This window comes from Canis aureus, chromosome X (assembly GCF_053574225.1).
Source record: "Canis aureus isolate CA01 chromosome X, VMU_Caureus_v.1.0, whole genome shotgun sequence".
Taxonomy (NCBI): Eukaryota; Metazoa; Chordata; class Mammalia; order Carnivora; family Canidae; genus Canis; species Canis aureus.
In genome coordinates this window covers 109,448,876-109,462,083 of record NC_135649.1, presented here as the reverse complement: position 1 = coordinate 109,462,083, position 13,208 = coordinate 109,448,876, and the positions used below count along the sequence as shown (strand labels likewise).

Sequence of the window (13,208 nt, the reverse complement as noted above, 5' to 3'; positions counted from 1 at the left end):
GATTTTATTAGGATGAGAGTCAGAGTCGATATGCTGATTACATACTCCACTTTGTTGGATTATTCTGTTTTCCAGTTCACTTAACATTCCCTCAGGGGCTTTGTACTCACAAGTCGTCAGGTGAGCCATTGGGGAATTTCCCATAGGATCCAAGGCCATAGTTATTCGGGGATATAGCCAGGACGATGGTCACAACCACAGCGGGTACCCCTGGAAGATGGGAAACATCAGTCACACAGAGCTCTAATAACCAAGGTCGGTGAGAAGAAAGACTAGAGATTACATTCTATTTTCTTCTGGGAGCAAACTGCTGAGCTGTTCACCAAACCCAGTTTCTCTTTCTCCTTGGCACATGGCTGGACCTCTCCCAGCCTGCTTTGCAGCTAGGTGTGTGTGGGCACAAAACTAGGTCTTGGTCAATGGGATATGGACAGAATTGATTTGCTCTACCTTTAGGCTGGTCCCATAAAAACTTTCTATGAGATCCTCTGCTCTTTTTTCTCCCAAATTCAGGGCAACTTTAGAAATCCAGTCTTGAGACCACAGACCTCTACACTCCTGCTAACTGGACTGTGCATGAGAAATTATCGTCTCCTGAGATTTTTGTCACCTACAGCAGCTAGAGTTACCCTTAATTTATACACATCTGGAATGGAATTTTGAGGCTCAGGTGGCAGGCAAAGTGAAGGACTCCCGAAATGTAAACCAAATAATCAACATATTAAGATTATCAGCAACTCCTAGCAAATCTTTCATTATGAACCCCAAATCCTCAACTGATTAGCTGGAAGCCACTGATGGATTGAGGAGCAGACCTGGTTGATCTAGGGGTGTTGACTGCCATTATACTGGCTCTCTCAAGGGCCTACTGGCACTTCCACTAAAAAGCACAATGACAAGGCTCTTCCCAGGTCAAAATGGCGTCTGGCTGGGAAGGAGTCCCTCTCATCCCCCACCATGCCATCACCCCTCACCCCACTCCATGTGGGCATCTCACACCCTGAGCACGCAGACCCGCCTCACATCCATCTCAAGGCTCTGGTAAATAAAAAACAATTCCTCCTCATAGCTGGGGTATCTGGTACAATCTAAAATAATATTTCGTTTAATTCTTTTTTTCTTTGTACCTTACAGAGACACTGACATATGATGGCTTCCTAAGTGAAATACTTTCCTAAAAATAAAATATTAGGGTTGTGGAGCTTGTCCAGGACAAAGAACGTGACCTTGGGTATTCCAGAAAGACAGAATCCATGCTCAATGTCAGAAGCAATGATTTATTTTTTCTAGGAAGAAGTGACTCATCTTTCTGGAAAGGTGTTCTGTTATTCTTTTTTTTTTCTTTTTAATTTTATTTATTTATGATAGGCACACAGTGAGAGAGAGAGAGAGAGAGGCAGAGACATAGGCAGAGGGAGAAGCAGGCTCCATGCACCGGGAGCCTGACGTGGGATTCGAACCCGGGTCTCCAGGATCGCGCCCTGGGCCAAAGGCAGGCGCTAAACTGCTGTGCCACCCAGGGATCCCTGTTCTGTTATTCTTGACAAAGATATAATGACAGGTGGGGTGACAGGGGTGGTAAAGGGTCTGCAGTACTATTGTGTAGGGAATATCTGAGGGAATATTTAGCCTGAAAAAGAGGATAGGGAAGGATGGCGGCTGTAATTCAGTGGGAAATATACACATGAGAAATCAGAAAGCCAGGCTGGGCTTTTCTCAAATTGAGTGAATTGGGTAAATCAATGTCATCATTTTGAGCTGGTTTCTTTCCCTGGTGCTAGCAATAACTGCCTTGTGCTAACCTCATTGGCTTGTCTTTCATGGGGTTACTTATGTGAAAATACACTGAAAAAGGGTGTTTATCTTAATGTTATATATTACTTGTAGATTATCTAAAGGGCTCTCTGGCAGAGAGGTGTTAGCTTATTATTTTTTTAACTTAGAGAGCAAAAACAATACCACTGGGTAAGTGCCACCAGAGAGCTAAGTAAACTTAATGGGAAATCAGAACTGCAGGGCTTTAGAACATGGTTATTGGCTGCCTTGTAAGGTATTAAAAACGAGACAACAGGCCTAAAATTGAGTCACTTATGCTAAGCCCCAGGTCATGAAACTGAGACTTGACTTAATTACAATTTCAGCTCTCCCAGAAATGGAATCTTAAACCAGTCAATCAGGAATCACATTATTAGCACTAGTTAGGTAATCTGCCTGATAGACTCCTCTGTTGAGTCCCCTAAAGGAGGATAACCTTGCAATAAGGAACCCACTATTTTGCCTAGCGTAACTTGCTTATTCCTGTTCCCTTCTACCTATAAACATCTCTCATTTTGTTTTTTTTTATTAAATATTTTTATTTATTTATTCATGAGAGAGAGGCAGAGACACAGGCAGAGGGAGAAGCAGGCTCCATGCAGGGAGCCCAATGTGGGACTCGATCCCAGGTCTCCAGGATCTGGCTCTGGGCTGAAGGCTGCACTAAACCGCTGAGCCATCCAGGCTGCCCAACATCTCTCATTTTGTACAGCTCCTTTCTATCTGTGAGACTGGATGTTGCTGATTCATGAATCACTGAATAGAGCCAATAAGGTCTTTAAAATTTAGTCAGTTGAGTGCTCGCTTCAGCAGCACATATACTAAAATTTAGTCCGTTGAATTTTGTTTTTTTTTTTTTAACAAAGATAATGAGCTCCCTAATAATAGAAGTGTTCAAGCAGAGGTTAGATTATCTCAGCCAAAGCTAAGTTCAGTCAAGTTGATGGGGCTCCTACATTTGGTGGAGAGTTGAATGCAGGAACCTTCATGTGTGATGTCTCAGACTTTGTGACATGTGTGGTGTCTAAGACTTTGTGACCCACCACCAACAGGTGACATGATCTGAAAATTGTGTCAGTGAGGCAATGAAGTCACAACAGGTTTCACCTGTATGTTCATCTCACTCTGCTATTCTTAGCCCAGTGTTGAGTGTGTGTATGATATCTGAGAGATCTAGAACCAGTGAGGCTAGCTGGGAGGTCAGGGATGGAAAGCTTGGCCTCATTATCACCAAGCTCACATCTTCAATTTACTGAGCACCTTCTGTGTGCCAGCCCTAAGTCTAGTTATTGCAGATACAGAGAATATTCATAGCCCTAACCTCAAAGAGTTTAATGTTCATAACCAATATACAGGTATTCTAGAAAGAGACTAGACATGGTTGGGGTGCCTGGGTGGTGCACGTGGTTAAGCGTCCACCTCTTGGTGTTGGCTTAAGTTGTGATTTCAGGGTTGAGATCGAGTCCCCCACACCCCCGATTCGGGGTCTGCACTCAACACGGAGTCTGCTTAAGATTCTCTCTCCCTCTGCCCACCCCTATAAAATAAATAAATAACTCTTTAAAAAAAGAGAAACTGGACAAGGGTAAGGACAATATAGCTGTTTTAGAAACCTGCCAAGTATGACCTGCTTTATCATCATCTCTATCTGATTAAAGACCAAAATACTGGAGAAAAAGCTTTGGAGAAAGCCTAGGCCATGTGCAAGCAAGATTATACATACCCCAACCGACAATGCAGAATTTAAGGATGTATTTCCGGATATAAGTATTAAACACTTTCACGAGGGCCAGATACATATGAAATGCTTCCAGGCCCATCCATGTGAATGAGACCAACAGAAAATAATGCAGAAATACAGCCACTGAGATGCAGAGGCCTCGCATGTTATACAGGGCTATCCAAGAATCCAGGAGGAATACCACGTTCAGCAGGAGAAGAGCTGCACACAGCTGGATGAGGATTTTCGAAGGGTAATCCCTCCGAACCTTTCTAAAAGGAAAGGACAAGAAAAGAATTAGCATCACATTCTGACAACCCTTATGTGAGCATATCTAAGAAATTTATTGTTATTCTTTGGTAAATGTCTATATGCATAAATTTCTTCTCTGTGTGTGTGCACCAGGGGCAGGCATTAAAATCAACAACCATAACAACAACAAAGGAAAAATCAAAGGAGAATATCCTCTGTCATAACAATATGGAAAATTTATATTTACATTTCTGTGGAACTTTTTATATGCTGACGGCTGACTCACCCTTTTGAATAATTTGTAGTGGAATCGACGGAGCACCCACCCTCATTTCTCCCAAACTACTTCTAGGAGCACTGCTGTTGCTTCTCATACAATAGGCTCCTATATTCAGATCTTCAACACAGAGCTGGTCCCATATTATGTTATTAGTTAAAATGAGATCATGGAAAGAAGAGTTTAAACTATAGCTAAGTGAAACATGCAGAGGAAATTAGAGCTCATTGATGACATGTGCAAGTCTACATGTGTGAGATTAGACCTGGTGAAATCATTCTGAGTAATGGCTGGCCTGATGGTAATTTAGTCTCATTAATCCTATTTCCAAAGGTCAACTAGAAGATCTGTAGTGACAGCTAAACTCTGAGTTTGGCACTGCAAGGAAATTTGTGCATTTCCTGATCAGTGTCCAAAATCTAAACCCCAGGCCTTACATACTGTTTGATTTACTTAATGTAATAAAAGTGCCTATATTGCTTTATTTCCAACAGAATTTATTGGAATCCCTCCCACTCCCCAAAGTGGCCCCTCAGGTAAACCAAGAAGGAGATGCTATCATTTAGAATGTCATTCTTGCTGCACTTGTGGAATATTTATCTTTTTCAGTGAGGCTTTACACCTTTTCTTCATCCTCATCCCCATACCTGCTATTGTTTTTAATCTTTTGTGTTTGCCCTGTGTAACTTCGAAACTTAGTAACTTAAGCATAGCTCATTTGCTGTACATGAAGCCATGGTCTAAATCAGATTATAAGCTCTTAGCTTTCAAGGTCCTGCATCAATCTTTCATTTCACACTTAATGTCAGCTAGGTAGCAGGCATCATTCTAGGGTAAAAAGATGATTAAGACACAAAAAGTCCCATGAAGTTTTGCATATAGGTGGCACCATTATATGGTATGTAGCATAAGGTAGGCCAAGGAGCACACTTAGTTAATACATTTTGGCAACAGAGGTGAGTACAGCATCCTATAATCCAAGTTTCCAGTGTGGATACTCACTCAAAGGCTAAGTAGGTGACCAGAGTAACCGAAAGAAAAATTGATGAAAGCCCACAACCAATATATGTGATAAATGTCAAAGCCATCATCTGAGCAGGTGGCAAGGATGTTCGAGATAGGTCCTGGAAAATAAAATACTGCTTTCAAGACCAAGTATTTTAAATAAATAAAAGAGCTATGATTTACATTTATTGAATGTTCTAAGTGCCCAACCATGGCTCATTCAACAAACATACGAGGTAGACACAATTATTATCATCAAGTCAAAATATGAAAGGGAAGGTTAACCAGAGAGGTTAAATAATTTGCCCAAGGTCACTTAAGTATGAAATGGAGGAGCTGGGATCCAAATTCTGGTCTGGCTGACTCTAAAGCCCATGTCCATGATCAGTACAGATGATTTCATTTGGCTTCCCATCTTTAACAAAGCAGCCATCTGATCACCAGCATCCTCTGCCACCTGTCAGTATTGGGAAGAGTATCCTATCAGCAAGGCCTTGGCATTATGATGCACTGGAAAAGCACTGGGCTAGGAGCCTAAAGAGCTGAATTTGGCTTCAGACTCTTCTATTTCTTAGTTCTATGACTGTGGACAATGGTCTAACAAGTCTTAATTCTAACTTCTTTTTTTTTTTAATTCTAACTTCTTAAAATGACAATAGTAACACCCCATTCCACCTATCTTGTAGGACTGTTGAAGAGACTACATAAGATAACTTAGGACAGAGCATTTTATGAAAACTTTAAAGTACAAAGTAAACAATTTTTCTTACACATTTTAATCTGAATTCCGTAGGCCATGCTATTTAAAAGAGGAAAACTTATGTATAAAAATACACTGGGGATAAAAAAACTTCCATGTTCAAGTATTTTCTTTCAACTACATTTGCTCATTGGAAGAGTAATTTCATTGATCTCTAACTTTGCCACAATATCACACCTGCTAATCAGTCATCCATCACATTAGACATCATGGTGTGACACCCAGCTACCCTTCAGACCCAGAATCTAAAGCCAGGTAGTGTGGGGTTATTACCAGCAAGACACCAAAGCTTGTAAGGTGGCTGCAGGTACAGATGGTTTCATTCAGCTTCCTGTCTTTAACAGAGCAGCCGTCTGAAGACCAGCCTCCTCTGCCACCTGTGGGTATTAGAAAGAGTATCTGTCCTATCAGCAAGGCCATGGCATCAATGATTGCCCCTTCCTCCTCTGTCCTCCTCCTCCCTCTGCCCCTGCCCCTGCCCACTCAGGACTGAAAAAAGGTAACGACCAGAACCTACCATTTCTGCCCAAGTCCCAAAATACACATCTCACTGTTAAGTCTTCCTGCAGCGGAAAGATAAGTGACAAATAATTAATTTATTGAAATGAAGAAACTGATAAGTAATCAGAAAAAAATTATGAAATTTTTTATTTCAGAATATCACTCTTGATTTTTGGAGAATTCTTATTTTATTCTAGTCCCTAGAAGCAAGCAAGTCTCATATAGGTCAGCATTTCTTAAACTCAGCAATTGTACATAGAAATCACCTTGAGGCTTTGCTAAAATGCACATTCTGATTCAGGGGGTCAGCGTGGGGCCTAAGAGTCAGCATTTCTATCAAGCTCCCAGATGATGCTGAAAGTACAGGTCTGCAGGCCACATATGAGTAGTAAAGTCATAGATAATGCTCAGTCTTAACTGAAATGAGAGATGTCTTCTCTTTGGGGGTGAGAATCAGACCTGTAGCCACAGACCTAAATGCACTAAAATTGGGGGATTGACGATAGCTGGCTTTTGCACTGCACTTTGTTAGAAATTAGGTGGTCAGTTATTAGGCATGCTAAGATCCCACAGACAATATGATCCTAGTCTCACACACTGCCTTAACTGAATTTGGGATTCGGCTGGATATCCTTTCCTTAGGCCAAGTCTGACAGATGTGCTTTGTGCAAGTGTATCCGGTCATGAATAGACCAGACAGGTCTCTCCCACCTGGCTCGGGTTGATGTGCTTTAATGTAATCGTCACATTTCTTGTCAAGTTCTTAACGGTCAGGTTTGCAACACTGGACGATATGACGTAGCTGATCAGAGAGAAGTTCTCCAGGGAAGGGTCCTAGCACACCAAAGAATCAACAAGATGGCAAGGGTAAAAATGAGATGTCATCAGAGAACTTTAGAGCTGGAAGGGACCCCAAAGACCATTAAGTCCACACCATTGATTTTATAATCTAGGTGAGAAATCAAGAGTCACAAAGTGACTTTTCCAAGGACTACAATTAGAAACAGAGCTTACTCTACTATACAGTGCTTTAAATACAGACTTAAATTTCACAAACTGACACAACAGGACCCTCATAAACTGTAAAGGGAATAGAACATTACGCCACTTACACTGTGTATTCTTGAGCAAGTTAACCTTTCTGCACTTCCTTGCCCTCATCTGTAAAATTGGGACAATAGCTGAATAGTTTCTCCCTCATAAGGCTGTAGAGATTAGAGTTAACATCCCTAAGTGCTTAATAGAGTGCTCAGCAATTGGTAAATGCTATATATAAATGTCCATTATTGTTATTTATCATTACCAGCATCACTAGGTCCTGTTTAAAAACAGGGGCACCTGGGTGGCTCAGTGGTTGAGCGTCTGCCTTCGGATCAGGTCGGGATTCCGGGGTCCTGGGGTCGGGCTCCCTGCAGAGAGCCTGCTTCTCCCTCTGCCTGTGTCTCTCCCTCTCTGTGTGTCTCTTATGAATAAATAAATAAAAATTTTAAAAATTAAAAAGAAACTGCAGGGGAACCTGGGTGGTATAATTGGTTCAGCATCTGAGTCTTGGTTTCAGCTCAGGCCATGATCATGAGGTCGTGAGATCGAGCCCCATGTTGGGCTCTGTCCTTATCGGGGAGTCTGCTTAGAGTTTCTCTCTCTCTCCCTCTGCCCCTCCACACTACTCTCTCCCAAATAAATAAATAAATTAATTAATCTTTCAAATAAATACATAAAAATAAACTGCAAAAAATTATAAATAAATAAAAACAAACTGCAGCTTTCATGTGAAAAAAAAAACAAACAAACGAAACCGCCCCACTCCAAAATAAAACTTAAACAAAAAGCAGTGCTAATTAACTTTACCTGAAACAGGGCAGGTGTTTCAAAGAAGTTGAACTGAACCCTGGAAGCAAGCTCCACATCATTAGCTGGTAAATTACTCATCAGTGATGAAGGCAGAGTAATAATTCCGATACTGTTCTCAGGAGCCTGAGTTTCCAGAGAAACCTGAAAATCAAGGAAAAGATAATAAAAATGCCTGGGGCTAGTATAATGAAGAGATGGAAAACACAAGAACTAATTAAGATGGAGGATCCTATAAAAGCATTTATTTGTGGTACCTCTGTAAAATTGGTTCTTATTTCTCTGATGCTATGAAATTGGAAAGGATGTATAATAGGGAGATGAGGCCTCAGAGCAGGAAAGGGAACATTTTAAAGCTACACAGAGGGATCCCTGGGTGGCACAGCGGTTTGGCGCCTGCCTTTGGCCCAGGGCGCGATCCTGGAGACCCAGGATCGAATCCCACATCGGGCTCCCAGTGCATGGAGCTTGCTTCTCCCTCTGCCTGTGTCTCTGCCTCTCTCTCTCTCTCTCTCTCTCTCTCTCTCTCTGTGACTATCATAAATAAATAAAAAATTAAAAAAAATTAAAAAAAATAAAGCTACACAGAAACTATCAGAAAGTGTAGGATGCTATATGTCAATTATAGCTCAACAAAACTGGGGGAGGGGGAGGTGCAGGGCAACTGCAAACACCAACCCGGCCACCTGTTAGGACAAAGTCTTCATAGAACCACATGCACTAAACTCATAAAGGGAAGACTATAAAAATTAAATTAAAAGGCAAGAAAGGCATGATTTGGTCTGATTTGGGCATTTCCAACCCCTAATCCCTCTAATAGGTGGATAGAAAACACTAGAAGCAGGATTGATACACCACTACTGACAGCAACGCAGTCGAAACACTTGTTAAAATGTTGCAATGCCTTGATAAGTAACTGATGTCCCCACTGTCTTGCAACTGCCTAGAACCCTCCACTGGACACTTCTTCCCACCTGAGCCCCCTACTTCCCCACAAAACTTCTACAATCTAGCTGCTAGAGGGTTAACACTGGGCACAAGGACCTCTCAGATCTTGCTCCCGCTAAGATCAATGTCCTGTTTCTGATTTTGTGGTGCCTCACTGTTCTGGATGTTAAATATTTTGAGTATCACCCTTGACTATAAGCAGTACCTGCCTCCATCATGAAGTACATGGAGACTACAATCATATACAAGGAAAGGTTTTTACCACAATAGATTAGGATGTACCTGAAGATTTGCTGGGTCTTGGGCAGCAAAGGTAGTTGTGTTGAAATTACTAGCATTGACTCTGATCACGGCCAGAGCCAAAGAAGGGGAGGTTAGAGTTATGGTCTTGGTTGAAAAATTCAGTTGTAAACCGATGTCATCCACTATTTTTAGCAATCTGTAAAGATAAGTGGTAGCTCAAATTCAGCACTCTCACTTCTCCATTCTAAGCAGAATATGCAGTAGCAATTGAGCCAGTCATCATGAACCTCTTACGTGGAAGAAAAACACTTGGCTATAATTAATCCTGATAAGAAGTATCGTTATCATTAGAGGGTCCCCTCTCCCGACCACATCAGTTTGCTAAGTCATACCTTTGGGCCAGAGGAGCCAGCAAGGCAGGTGGAGAATGAAGGAGTTTACTGACATGATTTATCATTTCTCCCGCGAAGTTAGGCTCCAAGCTGCCCAAGGATAGAGCCTTCTCCATTTGGGACACTTGGTTCTCAAGATCAGAATCACTGATGCTGCTGGTATGAACAATTTCTATAATAGAGAGCAAAATAATTTTATGAACACATAATGGAAAAACCACTAATAAAGAGACACAACATAAGACTCTATGACCTGGCCAACCTACTCTTGGGTATTTGCCCCAGGGAAATGAAAACATGTCTCAAGAAAACTTGTTTGTGAATGTTTATAGACGCCCTTTTCGTAATAGTCCCAAACTGGAAACAACCCAAATGTCTATCAACTGAAGAATGGATAAACAAACTGTGATCCATCTATATAATGGACTATTTATTACTCAGTAATTAATAGGAGCCGCTGATACCTGCAACAACATAGATGGATCTCCAATTCTCCAATGTATTATGTTAACTGAAAGAAGCCAGTCTCAAAAGGCTGCATATGATTCTCTTTAGATGACATTTTAGAAAAATTGAAAGTATTGGAAAACAAAACAGATCAGTGGTGGCCAGGAGCTGGGGTCTTAGATAGGAGTTGACTACCAAAGAACATAAAGGAACTTTGGGGGTGGTGGAAATGTTATACATCATGATGGCAGTTATGTGACTATGGGTGTTTAATCCAAACTAATGGAACCATAAACATTTCATCTATCCATAGATCTGGATGAATTTTACCACATGTAAATTATACTTCAAGAAACCTAACTGTGGCTCCTGGCTTGCTCAATGTGAAGAGCATGTGACTCTTGATCTCAGGGTCATGAGTTTGCACCTCATGTTGAGTGTAGAGATTATGTAAAAATAAAATCTTAGAAAGAAAAAAAAGACACCTAACTGAAAAAAATGTAAAAGCATATCAGTGTATTTAGTGTGTATTTATATAAGTATAAATATATTTCTATCTAATTTATATCATGTGTACAGGATTTCACATGGTTAACAAGTGGCTCTTTTTGTGAAAAAGAAAGTATCATGAAATTAATAGCTATATGACCACCTGTAAACTGGTTTTCAATAGTGTTTTTAATTGGGAAACAATGCTACAAACCTGTCTAGCAACAAGAAAGTCTCTTAATTCCACCACCTAACACCCTATTTCTTATTTTGCATGTTCCCTTCTAATCTTCATCCATGTGTTATACTGCTATAAACATAGTGTATGAACTATTTATTGTTGCATTTTCATTTCACTCAAGACTGTAAAGATGCCCCCCCCCCCCCCCCGAGTTTAGAGTTTCATCTAGCTGTTCTTATGCCTGGCTGCGAACAGTTATCCTGCTAAGGTGGCTTACAGTACCTCTTTAGTCCTCTCTTGTGGAACTGTTAGTTTGTATCTACTTTTTAGCCATCAGGTAATACTCTCACATCTTTTGTATGTATGTCACTTTTGTCCTGTTGTCTCATTGGCTAACGAACTTCAATTTTACTTTATTCACCATCAGTCATTAAATTTTCTCTAAACTGAAGCCCCAATGATTTTATAACGTGGCCTAAAATGTCCGTATGTATAAAGAAAATTGAGAGAGCAGTGCAGATTCAAAGAACTATCAAGTCATTTGACAGCCACTCTCAGCCTCCTGGGGATGCTCCGGGGGAGGAGGCAGAGACCACACCCTGAGCTCTAATCTGTCACCAAGAACTTGGTTTTGTCTCCCACTCCCCCAATAGAGGAAGGTCTGCTCCTTACTCACTAAATTGAACCTTCACTGCATCCAGAATTCTCTTGCATCTTCTGCTTCTTGTCTTTATCTCTTTACCTCCAAGACTACTTTGTGTGTGGGAGCCCTCTGCAGGTTCCATGGCATTCTCCTATAGACCATCCTTCTAAACCTAGTGCAGCTAGTGTGACTGACTATTTCCATCTTAAAGTCATGGAAGCTGAAGTCAGGAAGAGCTAACTGGCTTATCCCAGATCATTGCCAGTGAGGACTCAAAGCTAGGTCTTCTGAATGTTTCTCCCCCACTCACAGCAACCTGGGCTCAGTCCCACCTCTGTCACTCTGCGATGGACCTTTTCTCAAGAATGCTAAGTTTTTCTTTTGTCATCTTTCTAAATGGAATTACTGTATTTAATAGTACAAAAGTTTTGGGGGGCTCCCAGGTGGCTCAGTTGGTTAAGCATCCAATTCTTGGTTTCGGCTCAGGTCATGACCTCAGGGTCCTGGGATTGAGCCCCGCACTGGGCTCCACACTCAGCAGGGAGTCTACTTGAGATTCTCTTGTCCTCTCTCTCTCTGTCCCTCCCCCCACCACGCTCTCTCTCTATCTCTCCCTCTCTCTAAATAAATCAATCTTTAAAAAAAAAGTTCAAAAGTTTCCTATTCAGAATGTTGAAAACAGTGACCTAATAATCTTTTGTAGGAGAAAGAAACCTATAAATAAATAATAAAATGAGATATGCCTCAGCTATTTCTCCACTCTCTTGGTCAAAGCAATCAAACTCAGCTATATCTATGTTCTATGAAAATCTTCAGGAAATCTCTCGAAATCAAGCAGACATCACAAAAAGAAAGTTTGACATGGTCTTATTACAGATATCTTGATTTGGCAGGCTGGCATCTGCATTTCAGGAAGCCAGATTATAACAAACAGCAGCAGCGTGGCTCCTCATATTTACCTGTCTTGTCAGGAGGTGTGCTGGTCGTGATGACATTCACAGGGGCAGATGTGGTAAGAGAGGAAAGTGAGGATTTCATAGGTGGTAGTGTGTAGGAAAGATCAGTTTGGTTCATAGAAGAAGAGACTGTTCCAGAATTGGGTGGCATGTCAATGGCAGGGCTAGAAGATAGGGAAGCTGAAGGCTGGGGAGAAGGAAGCTGAATCACTCGTGTTGGAGAGGGAGGGCTCAGGGTTACAGGTGGAGGATTCAGAGGCTCAGCAAAAGAGAAGGTACTGGAGACCTGGGATAGAATAGTGGTCTGGGGAGCAGCTGGGATGGAATTTCTAGAAGAAGAAAATGGTGAGCCATCTGGATGACCAGCAAGACATACAACAGGATCCTGCAGGTCGCTAAAGGAAAGAATCAGAGAGATGCATGTGAGATACGAATGGGTCACAGAGAGGCTAATCTCCTCCTCTGGCAACCATCTGACACCACCAAGGTGACTTGGCTCCATCAGGGACCTGCCACTACTCCCAGCCTCTGCCCCTGCGTGCCCTCTGTGCCCTTGCCACCAGCCCCTGGACCTGCCCACTTCTACGACCTGGGAGAAGATTATGCAGGCGAGAGGCTCTTCTATGAACTGCCAGTTCTGGTTCACTCACTCACCACTGCTCTTGGGCTCTTGTGCCTTATCATTTATCACTCAGTTGCCGAGATCCTGGAACACTTCTACGTGCTTCTGG

The 13,208-nt window shown here is 41.7% G+C and overlaps 1 protein-coding gene across 4 annotated transcripts in view; it reads right to left on the bottom strand.

The window, feature by feature from the left end:
* Positions 1-13,208, bottom strand: part of ADGRG2 (adhesion G protein-coupled receptor G2) — a 130,126-nt gene that overhangs the window by 9,699 nt on the left and 107,219 nt on the right. For all 4 annotated transcript variants that reach the window (XM_077887540.1, XM_077887541.1, XM_077887542.1 and 1 more), the window contains 10 exons: positions 12,481-12,872; positions 9,762-9,933; positions 9,409-9,565; positions 8,179-8,322; positions 7,042-7,164; positions 6,347-6,392; positions 6,103-6,206; positions 5,067-5,188; positions 3,539-3,807; positions 111-210 (listed from right to left, as the gene is read on the bottom strand). In XM_077887540.1, coding sequence (XP_077743666.1) covers positions 111-210; positions 3,539-3,807; positions 5,067-5,188; positions 6,103-6,206; positions 6,347-6,392; positions 7,042-7,164; positions 8,179-8,322; positions 9,409-9,565; positions 9,762-9,933; positions 12,481-12,872 — 1,629 coding nt within the window. The remainder of the gene's footprint in view (positions 1-110; positions 211-3,538; positions 3,808-5,066; positions 5,189-6,102; positions 6,207-6,346; positions 6,393-7,041; positions 7,165-8,178; positions 8,323-9,408; positions 9,566-9,761; positions 9,934-12,480; positions 12,873-13,208) is intronic.